Raw genomic sequence first — 17,769 nt, forward strand, 5'->3', positions numbered from 1 at the left:
ACTCACTGTCTGTATCAGTGACACTGACTGATAATTGAGTTCAAGAGTTGGCCACTGCTGTATGTCAAGAAAAAAGATGAGTTTACAATAAAAATGACTCCCATATCAATCTTCACTTATAGAAAATTGGAAGCTCAGGTTATCTGAGACCACTTGTGATTCATAGCTCTAGCCAAAGGACAAGTTCATGCAAAATTAAAAACAATCAGTCCTGCCTATCTTATTGGTAGGGGTTTATTGGCAGTAGTAGTGATGGCTGGAGGGAGTTAGTAACTATTATAAATAGAGCCAGGTGAGTATGGTTAATAACTCAGCATATGAATCTAACTATTTCCTCTGTTCAAAAATATTTGCAAGCATATTTCTAGTTTTGAAAAGGCACTGACTGTTTGAAATCAAACACTTTAAAGAAACAATGTTCAGTTCAAGTATTCGTGGCCTTTGATAGGGTTTTTTTTCTATTCCCTGAATAAACTGGAAGGATTACTATTGATGTTAGTGGGCTTTGGCTCAGGCCCAGATGTTCTGCTCAGATGCCGTTGTTCACATGCAAGATATTAATGATATTCATGTAAAAAAGAAGAGCTCTAAACAGTTATGTGGAATAATACTTGTTTATGCAAATGTCAATGAAAGGGATATGAGGAACTATTTCAAGTGAATAGCTCTTCACACTGTGGATGCAGCTTTTGCAGTACAGAAATAGCTCTAGTGACAAATAGTAGATCATTAACTGACATGATATTGCAAATTAACCTTACAAAATGTGTATCTTTAAGATTTGAGGGCTCCAGAACAGTTGCCTTTACTATACATAAGGTACTGTGAAGAAATCTCCACTCTCTCTGCTATCCCTTGGGTTATTCCAGAGGTACCTCTCTCCTTCTCACTTGCTTTCTATTTGGATCAGGCTGGTCAACCAGGTGACTGGGCCATATAAATTCCTGAGGGGAGGGGGAAGCTCTCTCTCGTCCTCCAGTAAGCATTTTGAAAAGCCACAAGCAAAGTGCCTCCAGGCTGCTGCCTGGATGAACTCCTGTAAGTAAAAGCTTGAGAATTAGCCAGGAGTTAGGATTTATGTCTAGGCAGACATGTTCTAAAAGGACTATTACCCTCACAGACGATGCATAGGGGAGGCATGGGGGTGTGTGTGCCCCCCCTGAGATTGGCCCTCGCCAGCTAGGGAGTAGGGGCACTGAGAGAAGTGCCGGCCAGTGCCCCCCCGAGATTGACACCGGCTGGGGAATGGGGTACCAAAAAGAGTGCCAGTGGCACTTCTGGTTTTGCTGCCAGGGCTTCCAGGATCCATCACCCCCTTCCCCCAGTCAGCGATCAGCCATTGGGGGACCCCCCCAGTCACTGATTGGATGCTGGGGCCCCCCTAGACTCAGGCAGCACCGGTCACCCATGATTACGTCCAAGACTGTGCAAGACTCTGATTGATTATGTTTGCTTAAAGTGTATTTTAACTTTCTTGTTCTCCCCCAGCCTGGCCCCCCCTCCCCCCAAGGGTTACAGTGTGCCTTGCTGTTTCACTGTGGGGGGGAGAGGCAAGCCTTTTAGCTCCTAGCCCGGCCAGCAGAGCCTGTCTATTTATGTTCCCTCAGTTCTACCTGAGGTTTTCCTGGGAGTCTTCAGGCTGAAAGAGGCACCCAGAAATATTACCAGTGGGCAAATCACCCCCAAGGCTTGGTGGGTCTGTGTGCCCCAGGCTTGCAGGTGTTCTCCAGGAAGTGGGACAACCGGTGGTAGGCACCGTGTGGGAAACTCCCAAAGTGAGGTTTTTGGGCCTGGCACAGTGAGGCGGGTGGCTCTGTGTAGCAGCGTCTCTGACTGTGCCACCACAGTACTTATTTTCTAGTTCTTTGTTAAGTTATCCCTATGTATCAACTCAATTGGTGATAAGGAAAGGAGCCAGGTCCAATCGGCTGTTCCCCTGAAGTATAACATTTTGAACAGACACTAGCTACCCTTTAATATCCAGGTAGCAGAAGCTGGCAAATAAACCTCAAAAATATGTCCCTGGACAGTTGTGAAAGAACAGGCACACCGAGTAGCCCATTTTAAACAAAACATGGAGACATTATCATAGAGAATGGGATACTGACAGCTAATTTTTTTCCTAAGGGAAAGTAATTTCCAATTATTAGCTTCAGTTAATCTGCAGTTCCAGCTGTCACAGAAAAATAAAAAAAAGAATCACAGATTAGTTAATAAAGGTGAAAGGGAAACTAAATGATGTCTAAAGTGAAAGGCATTGTTGTCAGTTCCGGACTAGATACATGATTGAAGACATGAAGACATGGTCAATGCTAATTAAAAGTGTCCAGACAGCAGAATATATATGTTTATGTTACTATTTTTAATTGAGTGAATTTCTCCATAACAACAGTATCTCACGGTATGCCGAGCCAACTATTTCTGAAGAATACTTGAGGGTCATGCCATTTAACACCTATCGAGAACCATGCTGCCTTCAAAAGAAAATAAAAGATGGAATTTAGTTTTGCACTAAGGTTAATATTGTCAGCTTTCAGAAAGATGGACAGTATCTTGAGTTTTGATGAGGAGAGAGAGAATGCAAGTGCAAGAAAATATTTTCCTATATATACTGGGATAGATATTTTGTGTGTGCATGTGCGTGCATGTACACATGCACATAAATTTGCTAAGTAATTTGTAATGTAAAGTTTCAACATATATTTAAAGGTTATAGTATAAAATTGGCATCAAAAACATATTCATTGTGGCCCATTTTATATAGTTTGTGTATAATTAAATCAGTTGTGTCAAATTATATTTAGTGTTCGTAAGACTTAATGGATTACTTAGTTAAGTTGGATTTTGTACTTTTTTTAGAATGGTTATTTAAGGGACACTTGATATCAATTTCCCAGTGATTCATGCATTCTTTAATGTATGGAATAGTTTGAGACATTTGGAAGTACAGAAAAAAATCTAATAATTACCCTTTGTCACAATTCGTATAAAATGCTCTTACAACATCTAATAGCACTATTACAGTCAGCATTCTAGTTGTTAGTGAAAAATTCCTGGCTATAAAGGGTTTTTTAGGTACTTAGTTTATATTCTTGACCATGTACTTTAGTTATATTAAAAACCCTATTACCATTTACATATAGTTCCCTCTGCATCCTTACATAACATTACCTATTTAAGGTTTACTTTCTGCTCCAATTGAAATGGATCAATAAGTGTTTATAACAAATAAATGTGAAGCCACATTTCCTTACCAAATGCTATTCCTAGCTGTTATTTTAAATGATATTTTAAAACCTATTTGTTTTTTTAAAATGTCAGTTTGTTAACTGAGAGTTCCTGAGGCTTCTTGGCTTAAGGAAAATAAGTAATTTGAGTTTCTAGGCATAGTTAGTTATGTGATATCTTGGTTATCTCAGCTTCTTGAAAGGGGGATGCAGCAGAGAGGTCACAGGTGTGGAGGATGCAACCACTGGTGGACACCAGCAGTGAAGAGTTCACTGCATGTGTGCTACACAATTAAAGGGAGGGTGCGACCATCCCACTGCACCCCTATCTGGATCCGTCCCTGATAAAAATTAACTTTTTTTAACTTAAAGTGTAATTTTCTTGTCAATTGCTCTTACAAAGTCAAACCACTGGATGGGGGGTCCCATCGCTCGTTAAGCATGCTGTAGTGTTAGGATTTCCACACTAAACCTCCTTGTTCTTTTTGGTATGGTATCAAATATTAAAGCAGGGACTGATCACTTGTTCATAGATAAGAGTTACAGGACTCAGATATCCTCATTCTTATTGCTAAATATTCTTGAATAAGAGCTACATAAACTTTTTCATTGAATGGTTCTGGAGTCTGAATAAGTTTGAAGATTTTGAGATGTGGTTCCAAAGTTTATATGATTTTTAATCTAGATATCAATCCAGGTTTCTGAGTTATAATTTGGGATAAACTCTTTTTCCCTTTTCTCCTAGTGGGTGTTCCAGTTTCCATCCATCTCATTCCCCACTCTATTACTAAGCCACAGTTTGAAAGACAGAAGTGTAGCTCTTGCTGAATAAGCCTGGGTCACAGAACCAGTAGAGATATTTCTCAGTGTAATGCTCCACCTAAGCTACATACATAAAAGAAAGATGGTGTATTACCTTGGACCAAATGTCCCCTGTGCAGCTATCCTGCCTCTAATAATACAAGAGCTATTCAGTAAGCACTAGTTCAGGTATCTCTATAACAGCATTGTGTTCTGTAGATACACCAGTAATGCAGTAGTTCTTAATCATTTCAGACACTCCTCCATAACTCCTGTGAGTTCAGTGGCACTCCATTCAATAATGAATTTATATATTGCAGCACTTAACTCTTAGCAAGGGCTGGAAGGGACAAGTGTAAGCTTACCCAGAGACTGGCCCACACTTACCTCCTTGCATAAGGGCTGGGTAGAAAAGAGCGAGTGCCTATTTCTTTGTACCCACAGCACCCTTAAAAGGAGCTTGTGGCACCCCAGGATGCTGCAACACTCTGTTGAGAACCACTGCACTAATGAATATATCCCAAGTTTCTAAGGCTCACTCTTGTTGGAACATGAGATTAGATCATGAAGTCAGGGCCTTGTTACACATTACACTGTGAACTGCACAAAGGTTTAGTGCTGACTGGCAGTCTCACTTTCAACTCGAGTGGCCCATCTGTAGGGAGTGGCCACATTTTAATAGAACAGGAGCTGGGTTATGCAGATCAAGGGATAATCCTATATAACTTTGAGCCACATAATGAGTGTTTTAAGTTACTTAAACATGTTAATGTGCAGACACTCCAGGTGCTGCCCAAAATTAACACATAGCAAGGCCCTTAGTCCATATAATCTGAGTTCCACAGTGGCCCATACCTGGTGATTAGGAAGAAGATGAAATGTCCCCTTCATGTAGCTGTTCCACTGTACAATTTTGTATGTGGGGTGAGAAGATGGGGGCACAGAGGTGTAACAGGGCATATCCATACCCTGAGCAGCAGCTGTGATCCTGGATGCCAGTGATCTCTCAGCAGCTCTTGCTGGAGCTCTGCATATGCTTTGAGCTCTGAGCTCACTAGCTCAGTTCTGCCTGGAGCCCTTGCTTTCAACCAGCTCCAGAGCCTGCTGTTCTTCCCTCCAGCCCTCCTTTTTGCCCCCTTTCCCTCTGCTGAATTCAGCAGCAGGGAAAACAAGAGACAGGATGCGGCATGGAGCCTCTGGAGCTGAGTTACAGGAGGGGCTGCACATTACTGGACACTGCTCCCCTCTTGCTGGGAGCAGGAAAGTGAAGAGCAATAGGTTCCAGAGCTGCTTGAAAGAAAGGACTCCAGGCAGAGCCCCCATGGAAAACAGTGAGCTCACGGAGCTTACACCACATGCAGAGCTCCCAGCAGCAGTTGTGAAGTGTCAGTGTACTCTGACAGCTCACTGTGCATGTGAAGCATGGCCAAAAGGAGGTACCACATTGCCACAGCACCACCCTGCATTTGCCTCTGGTCCCAGTAAAAAAATCAGAAGTGCTCCTAACACTGTGAAGCCATATGATGAACTGCATTTATTTCTGAGCTTTTGACTATTATACTCATCTATCTCAGAAGGGCCTGTTTTGTACTCCAGGGTTTTAGACAGTGCCATACAACTGCAATTTCAAAGCATTAACCCATTAAATAATAAATAACTTTTGCCTTCCCAAGAAAAAATATTTTCCTTAAATACACTAATACACAGTGTAAAATGGACAACATTCAGGGAAAGGGCTGAAGTCCAACATATCACAACCCATTCCTAGGCTGATTCCTATGTATGACAGAGAAGCTATTACCAGTAACTAGAGAACTTCAAGATGAATTGTCCAGATAGGGGCACCCAGTGTGAGGATGTGCAAGTGCCTTGGGCTCTTGATCAAAGTCTTTTTACTTTAACAGGATCTGTAGAGTGCCTGCTCTTCCTATGCCCCATATTGGCAAAGAGTAGTGTGGACTTCCCACTCAGTTCCTTAGATTCGTATATGAAGGGCAATTCCAAGGAAGAAGGAAAGAAAGATGAAGTGTAGATGTGTATGTGAACAACAGATCTCAAAGAACTCCAGTTACTAAAAAGTAACTTCTCTTTCATCTTTGAGTGCTGGTCCCTATGTGATTCCTTATATTAATGCAGTGTCCACAAACCTGAAAGTGGTTTTTGGAGTACCCTCAGAGATTTTCACACTGAATGAATCCCAGGATATTTCAGCTCAAAAAGAATGAAAATTAGGGAAGAACACAGGCAAGCAGGTTTTTTAGGCAGTAATCAGTATATCAGTAATCTTTTGGTTCCTGTCACCTTAATGATATCTTGTCTAGATAAAAGGCTATATATGGGAAAATAACTACCATAGGCTTAGATCTCATTCATTCTCCTTGTTGAGGAACTGTCACTTGGCAAGCTGTTTCAATGGAAAGGCTGAGCAGAGAACCCGTTGCTGTGGATTCAAATAGTGGCCCCAGGAGATGTGTTAGGTTCCATTATGAGATGAGGTCCTTCACCAGAGAAGAGACCTTGATCAGGTCAGAACATTCAGGTGAAAGAATACGTGTCTGCTGTCAACTGGAGAATGATGATCTTCCTTCACTTCTAACACTGGGGAGTCAAAAGTTAGTACCATAACTGTACATGTGGAAGTAATACCTAAGAAGGAAGTCACCAGATAGATCACTGTTCTGACTAACAAAAGAGCATGGTTTTATTATGACCAAATCTAAGCCTTTCAGCTACTTCTCTCTTGGGCTTGATCTGATCTGCTTCACCTGTTAGGACAAGGTGCATTAGGGTCCTATGGGGAGGGGAGAGAGGGGCCATTTGCAGGACAATAATTTCATTTAAGTATAGGGAAGGGACGAATTAGTTTCTAGATCATCCTCCATCAAATCCAAAGCTGGAGACCCCTCTCAGTCTGAGAAATGGGAAGAGAGATGCCCCAGAGGAATCTGTTATGTTGATGATGAACAGCAAGACAACAATAGCTAGACCTATCCCTACACTCAGGGGCAAGCTAGAAGCCTCGAGACCAGAAAGTCCACATCAGAAAAGGTGAGTAATAATCCAAAAGCCACTGACCCAGGGACTAAAATGCTCACAAGAACATCTTTGTAGTCCAGGTTTGTCTTTTCAAGGAGTCTCTGATGGTGAGCTCAGAGATGGAATGTCACTGGAGCTGGCCAAAAATATTGGCTCCAAAGGTAATACAAAGTGATGGCACCTTGAACACGCTCCTGAGAAAATGGTTGTACCAAGAAACAGCAACAGGTTGTATAGACAATTCATTTGTACCTTAGCCAGAGATAGCCAATGAGGAGAGTCCATTACGGAGAGGCAAGGAGCATCTAGGCTCTGTTTACTGATTGCCTTCTTAGTAGTGGATTGAGGATCACTGACAAGACTGGAAAATTGCCCTGGAGGACTGATTGTGGGATCATAGCAAGCTTCAATAGTATCCCTACAGGACTACAAAATCTCACACAGACAGCAGATATGAAAGTGCTCCAAGTAGCTCCAAACAGGGGACTTCCCCAGGAGAAAATCTTAGAGCCAAGAAGACAGAAGATCTCCATGAGGGACCAGGCCTAGAGAACACATATCTGAGTCTCTTATTTCCAGGATAAGATGCAAAGCTGACGGACTTCCTAAGGAGGCATTTCTAGATCTTGAGTTTGTGGCCTTTTTGTATCCTGGATATAAAGGACATGCATATGGACCATTTACCAGGAATACAAAATTCACCCAAACAGTTAAGGCATTTGGTATGCCCATCTGATATAGGCATAGTGCCATTACAAGATGGGCCCAACTTCAACCCTGGAGAATGGGGAGAATCATCATAAGGACACTTGAGGAGGAAAAATAAATGAGAGCATCTAGTTTCACTAAAAAGGAAGATGATACAGGAAATAATCAACAAGGGAAATATGGCCCCCAGGTGACAGTGTTATGTGGTACAGTGAGAAGCAAAGCATGGGGAGTGGTGCCACAAGAGCATGACCCCCACCAAAAGAAGAATTCAATTGTTAAGAAAAAACAATTTTGCTTATCTTTTTGTGAAGAAAAAGATGGACAATAACAGTAATATTGAAAGGGCAAAATCATTTTAATGAAATGGGGGAGCATTTTGAGGACAAGGCTTTGAATAAGGTTGTAGGTTGCTAAGCACAAGCCAAGTAGCAGAGGCAGCACTAGGACTTTGTGGGGTGCCAAGTGATTACCTCCTCTCCCGCTCTGACTACTGCTGCTGCTGTGGCAGTGCAAACTCCCTGAGCATGGGCCACGGGCATCCCCTTTAAATTGGTGCCTGGGACTGTACCCCTGCTTGCCCGTGCCTTCTTACCCCACTGCCAACCAGAATGTTCCATGACTAGCCAGATGATTAAGAATAATTGAAGACCAGGAACTGCCCACAGTCCTTTATTCCCCTCAGTGCAGGGGATAAGGCAGAGCAGAGCTGCGGTGTGCTCTGCAGATATAGCAAAGGCAAAAGAGACCTTAGCATGTGTATATGGACAATCATTTCAAGGAGATTCCTGATTTTGCAACAGAACCCAGTATTAGTTCTTTACCCTGGTAGGTCCTGCAATATCTTTCTTTTAAATGGTGCATGAAAAAAACTCTTGTGTTGGTAATATTTTTTCTCATGCTTAAAAGTTTGTACAAATGAACTCATGCTACTGAAGAATTATCATTTTAGAGGAGAATAGGAAGAAATGTACAAATAATAAAATAATTAGACCATTTTAAAACATTTTCTAAAAGTGTCAAAGATATTAATTTTGTAAAAGATGCTACAGACTACATGATGGCGTGATGTGATATAATGATTTAATTGAGGTTCACTTGGGATACCCTGCATAACTCACAAGTGACTACATATGTACACATTTACATATGTAATCACTTCTGTCCACCTATGAGTAACAAACCTCACTGGAATGGAAAGTATCCTGCAGCTGTGTAACAGTGCACAACAAATACCAAGAGTCTAAGAACTAGATGTGGAGGACAGAGTTTATTCAATTGAAATTACTAGAGAAAATTAGCTAGGTAGATTGGGTGAAATCCTGTGCCCCTTGAAGTCAATGACAAAACTCCTGCTGATTTCAATGGAGCCAGGATATTACAGTCATTAAAGGCATGTCTCCAAACATCATTTTGGGATTTTGGTTCAGTGCTGACTAAGTATTTAAATAGGCTATCTTTAAAAGTCAGTGCTTCCTTTTTTCTGTTTTGAATGTGTTACTTTCACATTTCATTCAGCGCTTCCCTGTTCTTGAATATAATTAACTTAATCATTGCATGATCTGAGAGAATAGAAGAAAAGCATATGCAAGAGTATAGTTCTGCAGGATTTTTAATGTCTGAGCAATGCTAGAAGCGGTAATATTGTCTGGGATTGAAAGTTTTTTTTCTTAGGTACTATACCTGTAACAGTATGTGTATAGGTGAATCTTAGTGGCCATATAAAGCCCAATAAAATTAATGCAGTTTCCTCCTGGAGCATGAGTGAATGAATGTTGGTGTATGAAGTCATAAGACGGAGGCCTAAGACCGCAGTGACTGTACCTTCATATGCATGTGTGTTGTGAATAGCACAATGGGGGTGTGATCTAATTTGAGCCCCCTGTGTTTTACAGTCAGGGCTTGTAGACAGAAGTGATATCTTTTATTAGAACAACAAGATTTTTGCAAAAAAAAAAAAATTTAATTCCAAGCTTTTGGACACAAACACCCTTCATCAGGCATCAGAGAAAAGATTTAAAAGTTCTCCTGGGTAGAAATGAAAGTTCAGATTTCATAGGATTTCACACAGGAGTCAATAGATGGAAAAACACTATTTTTTTATGGAGGATTTTTCCATCTATTGACTCCTATGTGAAATCCTATAAAATATGAACTTTCATGAAATATGGAGAACTTTTACACTCTTTTTCTGATGCCTGATGAAGGGTGCTTGTGCCTGAACGCTTGCAATTAAAGGCTTTTTTTTTGCAAAAATCTTGTTGTTCTAATAAAAGATATCACTTCTGTCTACTAGCCCTGATTGCTTTTTCCTCTAGACCAATACAGCTATGACCTGGATACCTGTGTGTTACAATTCCTTTACCACCAGTCTGCCACTGAGAGGGCAGTATTTATTGGAACAATTTAACAGTAGCATACCTGGTCACAATTCTCGGGCAAAACATTCTAAAACAGCAGAGAGGATGCCAGGAAAGAGGTCACTGAAAAGAAATGATTCCTATTTTCACTTCCTAACTTCTTTTAAAAAAAGGAAAAAAATGAAGATATCTGTTCACAAGGATTTGGGACAGTGACAGTATTTATCATTGTATGTAGGACCCAGACCTTACTTTTTTCCTACTTGGGGGAAAGGGTTTTTTATAACAGGTCCTTGTATATCAGTGTGCAAATAAGCCATGCTTAAATCCTTTCTTCCCCATCTGTTTTTAACCCAATAAACCTTTTTTCAGTTTGCAACACTGTGAAATAATCTGGTCTACATGAAAACAGAAGACAGTAAAGAGTAACATTAAACAAGACTTTATCTTTTGTTTACCTCCACCTGATAAACCCTGAATGGCTCTGCTCCTGTCTTTGATTGTTTTGTCCTCATATTTCCTGCTAAGAGTTTACAAAACAGCAGTATTGAGCAGGAAGATAAGAAGCACACCTATTTGTTTAATAACATCAAGGGGGAAAAACTGCTGGCTCATCCATTTTGTTGTTAAGTTGCTCAGAAGGATCAAAATACCAATTAACTTGCTGGCTTAGAAAATCTTTGATATCCTCAGATTTACTGACATTTTGAAACTCTTGTTCATACTTGCCTAATGGCTTTTTGATTATGAACAAAGAAGTGCCAATCTGTTTAGCATTTGACCTGTTTTCTCAAATATTTTTTATGTGTTCAACTACTTAGTTTCTAAAAACACTTGACTAGTCATGGCTGTAAATTAAAGGAGCTTGTTCAACAGAAGAGTTGTTCAAGCTTTGCTATTTTTTAAGTCTGCAGAAGGACAAACACTGTTTAAGAAGAATGGGGAAGTGGACTGAACATAGGAATGGCACAAAACACTCCTGGCTTCTATTTGAAGCTCTGACAATGAGTCCCATAGGCTGGTGGGCAAATCACTTCACCTCTTGTTTCTCATTTGCCCTATTGAGCTACCCTTCATTAAAACTTTATGCCTGTTTGACCACAAGCATGACAAGATTTGGGATACAACTTGTCCTTGTCTGCACTGATGGCAAAGCTAAGTCAGGATAAGTGTTTATCTAAGAGAATCCTACTGATAATAACGAGTCCAGGAGTGAATCTGGGGGAAGCAGGGGGAGGTGCAGTGGGGTGGTTGCACCTCTCTTCTACAGTGAAAATTACATGCCAGTGGCTTCTTTTCCCCAAAGCCCTAGAAGCTTGGGTCCTCTGAGGTGTTCAAGGCATGGATGGAGCCCTGGGTTGGAGTGGGACACTTGGGGAGAACAAATGGGGACCAGGTTGGGAAGGGAGGGGCCACTTGCTGCTGTCCTTAGATGACCAGGGGCCAGGGGAAGCCCCAGGACCACTCCTGCCCCTGGACAGTGGGCACACAGCCAAGGACAGCCAAGGACAGTGGGGAGAGGCTGCCTGGGGTACTGGGTCCCTGCTCCCTCCCCCTCCACCATGTTTCCCTTGCTGGCCCTGGGGCTCCAGGTGTGGAAGCTGGTGTGCAGAGGCCCAGACAGGGCTGGGCATGGAAGCATCAGTCGGTGAACACCTGCTTCCAGCTCGTGTTCCTGGACTGCAGGCAGGGAGCAGGAGTGCTTGGAAAGAGGGATCACCCACTGATGCTGCCATACCCAGCCCTGCCTGGCACTCAGTGATGCTGCTCCCTTCATCTGAAGTTCTTGGGCTAGCAGGGGGAACAGAGAGGCGGGAGAGGGAGCAGGGATCTGGCATCCTATGCAGCTGCTGTCTGTAAGCCCCAGCTAGAGCTGGGAAGGAGTGGTCCTGGGGTTTCACCTGCCTGTAGGTCAGCACTGCGGGACGGGGGGAGGGGAGGCAAGCACTGACCATGGGGCAGCGACCACCCGCAGGCACTGTCAGCAGCATCCAGGTGCAATCAGGGACCGCCCGCAGACAGTGTTGGTGGCGACTTTTTGCAGGGGGTGCACCACCATGTGCAGAGGGTGCATGTGCACCCGCGTGCACCCCCTATGCATCACCCTGTGTGCACACAGTGGGGCTGGAGGTGGGACTGCAAACTGTGGCACTGGTAAAATCTCCTGCACCTCACTTTTCAAATTCCTGGATCTGCCCATACCTAGCCCTGATTTTCCTCTCAACTAGTATTTCAGCTGTGTTAACCTGAATTCATTACCCAGTTTACTTGAGAAAAGAAACCTGAAAAGAAAATTTTTGCCTCATGCTTCACATCTCTTCAAAATGCTGAGAAAATTAGCTGATGTTCATAAAATACTATGGAAAGGCAGCCTGATCTACCACTTTATTACACTGGCGTTAGGTTGGTGCAACCTCAGTGAAATTAATATGGTTACATCAAAATAAAATGGTGCAAAAGAGTGAAGAATCAGGGCTGAAAAAATATGGTTACCACAAACAAATAAATGTTCCTACCTGAAATATTGATTTCTTGTTTTATTTACTCTCTTATTTTTCAAGCGTTTTTTTATATGTTCCTTTGACACAATAATTCATTACAGACTGATCCTATTAGTTAGGAATTGTTCATGAACTAATCCTGATACTTGTTAAAATGACTTCAACTATTTACTGTATTGTTCTGACATGCACCTTTCATTCTATGAGCTACTTGTTAAAAGTATTCAATTATTCACTACTAATGTTGTATGGCTGGTCACATGGTACTGTTTCTGTTTACTGAATCAGTGACAAATATTTTAAACAGAGAATAATGAATAACAAATAATAAATATTAAAGCCAGAAAAGACTTTATGATCCTCTAAATTGACTTGCATAATGTGGACCATAAAATTTCATCCTGTTAGTCCTGCATTAACTTTAAGAGTGAGCTACAGCATGTTTTGGAAAGGCATCAAAATAATGAACTCTTCTAGTACACTCATTCAGACCAATAAACACTGGTATTAAAATTTACAGAGCTTCTAGGATACCCAAAAATATTTTCACAAATATCAACCGGCTACTGGAATATTCACAAATTCACAGAACCTCTCTGTACAAGGAAGTTTTTTTGTTTGTCTGTTGTACCAATATAGTTGTAACATTGGTATAGTTAGACCAAGGTAGGCACATCTCTCAGATGGGTACTTTTGTTCCAGATTAAAAAGTAGTTTTTTTTCCAATTTAGTTTAAACCTCTTTGAAGTGATGCAAATTAAACCAAAGAAAAAGCATTCTTTTATAGGAAAACCCATCCACATATTAAGTTATACTGGTACAATTATCTGGGTTTAAATTACACTTCAGTTTTTACAAGTATAATTTTCCTATATAGAACAGTTGAAAGCAAATCACAATTCATAAAAGTACATGCTTTCTGTATTACATTCATTTAGCTGTTTAAGTTTGGGGTTGAGGTGAGCAGCTGACAACGGTGAAAGAACAGTTTAGGCACTATTTAAAAAATCTGGACAAGTACAAGTCCATGGGGCCAGATCCATCCGAGGGTGCTGACGGAGTTGGTTGATGTGATTGCAGAGCTGCTGGCCATTATCTTTGACAACTTGTGGTGTTTGGGAGGGGTCCTGGATGATTGGAAAAAAGCAAATATAGTGTTCATCTTTAAGAAAGGGAAGAAGGAAGATCAGGGGAACTAGAGATCAGTCATGCTCACTTGAATTTCTGGAAAAATCATGGAGCTGGCCCTCAAGTAAATCATTTCTAAGCATTTGGAGGAAAAGAAGATGATTAGGAAAAGCCAGCATGGATTCACCCAGGGCAAGTCATGCCTGACCAACCTGATTGCCTTCTATGATGAGGTGACTGGCTCTGTGGATTCAGGGAGAGCAGCGGACATGATATACCTTGATTTTACTAAGGCTTTTGATATGGTCCCCCACAACATTCTAACAAGCAAATTATGGGTTAGATGAATAGACTGCAGGGTGGACAGAAAATTGGCTGGATCATTGGGCTCAAAGGTTATGGTAATCAATGGCTCAATGTCTAGTTGGCAGCCTGCATCAAGTGAAGTGCCCCAGGGGTCAGTCCTGGGACAAGTTTTATTCAATGTGTTCATCAACAATCTGGAAGATGGCATGAAGTGCACCTGCAGTAAGTTTGTGGATGACATCAAGCTGGGGAGGACTGGTAGATATGCTGAAGGGTAGGGCTAGGACTCAGAAAGACCACAACAAATTGGAGGATTGGACCAAAATAAATGTCATGCAGTTCAATAAGGAGAAATACAAAGTCCTGCATGTAAATCAGAACAATCCTGTGCACTGTTACAGGCTGGGGACTGATTGGCTAAGCAGCAGCTCTGCAGAAAAGGACTTGGGGTTACAGTGGACAATACGCTGAATGTGAGCCAACAGTGTGCCCTTGTTCTGAAGAAAGCTAATGGCATACCGGGCTGCATTAGTAGAAGCATTCCAAGCAGATCAAGGGAAGTGTTTTTTTCCTCTCTATTCAGCACTGGTGAGGCCACATGTGGAGTACTGTGTCCAGTTTTGGGCCCCCCCACTACAAAAAGGATGTGGACCAATTAGGGAGTGTCCAGCGGATGGCACAAAAATGGGTAGAGGGCTGGGGCACATGACTTATGAGGAGCAGCCAAGGGAACTGAACTTATTTAGTCTGGAAAAGAGAAGATCAAGGTGGGATTTAACAGATACTTTTGACTGTCTGAAGGGTGGTTCCAAAGAGAATGGGGCTAGACTGTTCTCACTGATAGCAGATGACAGAACAAAGAGCAATGGTCCTAAGTCACAGCAAGGCAAATTTAGGTTAGATACTAGGAAAAACTCTTTTATCAGGAAGTAAGGCTATGCAAAGCTTCAGTCCCTGATTTGATTTGGCGGAGATTTGGCCTGATTCAATGGCCGAATCTCTGAATCCAAATTGAATCAGGAAACCCTTTAATCTCTCTGAATTATACTGGAACCCTCTGAATCTACTTGGAGAGATTCAGAAAGATTCAATGATTCAGACATAGATACAGTTTTACATGTTTTATCTACATACCTCTTAGGTACTGGGTGGCCTGTGAATGCTGAGATACTGGGATAGCTGGAGCATCCCACAGGAGTGCGGGGGGGCTCCCCAGCACTCTTGGCAGTAGACCTGGAAGTGGACCCCTGTGCATTCAATAGTGGAACTGGAAATGGACTGGAAGTACTTCCAGTCCACTTCTGGGTTTGCTGCTGAGCATGTGGGGGGCCCCCCATCCGCCCCAGCATCTCAGCATTCATGAGCCATGCCTGGTACCTCAAGGTATATAGAAAAAACATTTAAAGCTGTGTCTGTGGCCGAATCACTGTTTCTCCAAATCAGCATTGAACCTTCAGATTCAGATTTGGCCTAATTGAATCAACGAATCAAATCACTGTCCCCGAATTTGGGCTGAGTCTGAATCCGTATTGAATATAGCCCATTTCTCACACCCCTACCAGGAAGGTAGTAAAACACTCTCTGCCCTTACTGGTTTTTAAGACCCAGTTAGACAAAGCCTTGGCTGGGATGTTAGAATTGGGGATGGTTCTGCTTTGAGTAGGGAATTGGACTAGATGCCCCCGAGGTCCCTTTCAATCCTAAATTTCTATGATTCTGTGACTTCAATGATTCTAAGTAACATCTATAAACAGACTGAAATATTGTAATTTGGCAGAAATCAACATCGGTGAAAAATATGTGATGAATTATTAGTAGGGTTGGGGTTTTGTAATAGCTGTGATGGTCCAGGAAATATGTAAAAACAAGGGTTTTTCTGGTGTTATCTTTTGTTGGACCAATTGGATAGCTGGGGAGATGTTAGATAAGCTTTCAAGCACAAAGTGCCTTTCCTTAGGTCTCTTTTTATGGATTGTTAGTATTTTTCCACTGCCTTAATGCTCTTCAGGTAGCATAGATTTAATGCTCTCCTACGAGGGAATTTGTGAAAAGCTTTGTATCAGTTCCTTCTCTCACCATGTGTATAGTCTTTACATGGAGATTCAAGGTGGTTAACTTCTTGGTTCTTGTGCTAGCTGATGGTGATGTGTATTTACACATATGTCCCTATCACTACTTCATAGGATGGGGATATTTTTTATATTGAAAATTATGTCTTACACTGGTTTAACAAATACGACTCCATTGACCTGAGCTACCTTTCATTTTCACTATGGTAACTGAGAGCCAAACCAGGCTGTAACTTCTGCAGCAAGACATGCACAGCATGAGCTTACACTTTACTGAATGGAGTCCTAAAAGGAGATTCCTGTTACAAGAAAGACATGTCTTACCTTTTCACAAATTCTTCAAAGAGGATGCGGTGAGAATACCCTTTCTGACGTATTTTGACAGTTTCTAGAATTCCAGTGTACCGTAGCTGCACTAGAACTCTTTCATGGGAAAATTTCAGTGCTTCTCTATCATCATTAGGTTTAATGCAGCGGACAAAGTGAGGCTGTCCAACAACCATTTTGGATAAGAGGTCCATCAGTGAATACTAGCAATGAAATGGAGAAGAAATGTATACTTAATAAATATCACTGGATACAATTGTATTAAGTAAGCAATACAGCAGGAGTAGCCAACCTCCTTCCCCATAATCTTAATGGGTGCTGACAGATGAGGAAAAAACAAAACAAAATGGTGCTTTACTTTCAGCTTGTTCCACCAAGCGCATTGCATAGTCAGAAGAGGACCCATGTTAGTCTGACCCAGCTCACCCTGCTTCTGTATTAATCGGGTGCTACTGTGGGGCTTTTCGATGCTTTTATCTAATAGCTGATTGAACCCTCTGGACTCAATGATCTGGCACAGTGCTCCAGCACAGATAATAAATTGTCATTAAATATCGTGTTAGAATAAAAAAAAAAAGTAAGAATGGAATAAACAAACAAACAGGTAGAGAGGAAACAAATGATTTGTTTAACTACTTCCCTTTCTTCATGAGCTGTGTTTGACTGGAAGCTTCATGCACCTAACGAGCTGTGGCTTGGCCACCCTTCCAATATGTTTATAAACAGCATTTATAAATGATTAGGGGGTTATGAAATTATTTCTGAGATGATCTTGATTATAATGTTTTTTCATATCATTGACATTTTGCTTTACTTTTTAAAATGTTTACCTAAAAATCAAACTCTGCCATAAATTTGTTTTCAGTTAGCAGAAAAAAATGATTAGGTTTCCAGTTGTGGGATTGCTTTTTATTTTTTTTAAATTTCTTTCAGGAAATTTTAAAGGAATTTCCATTTTGTTTGAAAAATTTGTGGACAACACTCTACTTATTTTAGACAAGGGAATATACAAACAACATCATAAATTTTATAATGAATTAGACTGAAAGACTGAAAATAAATTATGTAGGTAATTAAAATATCTCCTACTCAGAGGTACTTCTAAACCTTGACTGGGTACTTTGCTTCAGTTACCAGCCTGTGGGTGGGTCACACACTTCCTTTCCATCTCTTCCTGATAGCGCCTAGTCATTATTTTTAGCTCTAGCATGCCTACAGCATGCCTCTAGGATCAGATATTTTTTCTAACTGATTTCTTGAGTGTAATAGGGTCAGAGTATCATTGTAAAAATGATGGTTACCAAAG

General features: G+C 41.3%; 1 protein-coding gene across 1 annotated transcript in view; it reads right to left on the reverse strand.

Annotated features, from left to right (window-relative positions):
• MYO3B (myosin IIIB) overlaps window positions 1–17,769 on the reverse strand; it is a 357,238-nt gene that overhangs the window by 139,630 nt on the left and 199,839 nt on the right. The window contains exon 26 of the mRNA XM_090041713.1: window positions 16,461–16,666. Within this exon, the coding sequence (XP_089897839.1) occupies window positions 16,461–16,666 (206 nt within the window). The remainder of the gene's footprint in view (window positions 1–16,460; window positions 16,667–17,769) is intronic.

This window comes from Crocodylus siamensis, chromosome 4 (genome assembly GCF_052110815.1).
Source record: "Crocodylus siamensis isolate JL-2025a chromosome 4, ASM5211081v1, whole genome shotgun sequence".
Taxonomy (NCBI): domain Eukaryota; kingdom Metazoa; phylum Chordata; order Crocodylia; family Crocodylidae; genus Crocodylus; species Crocodylus siamensis.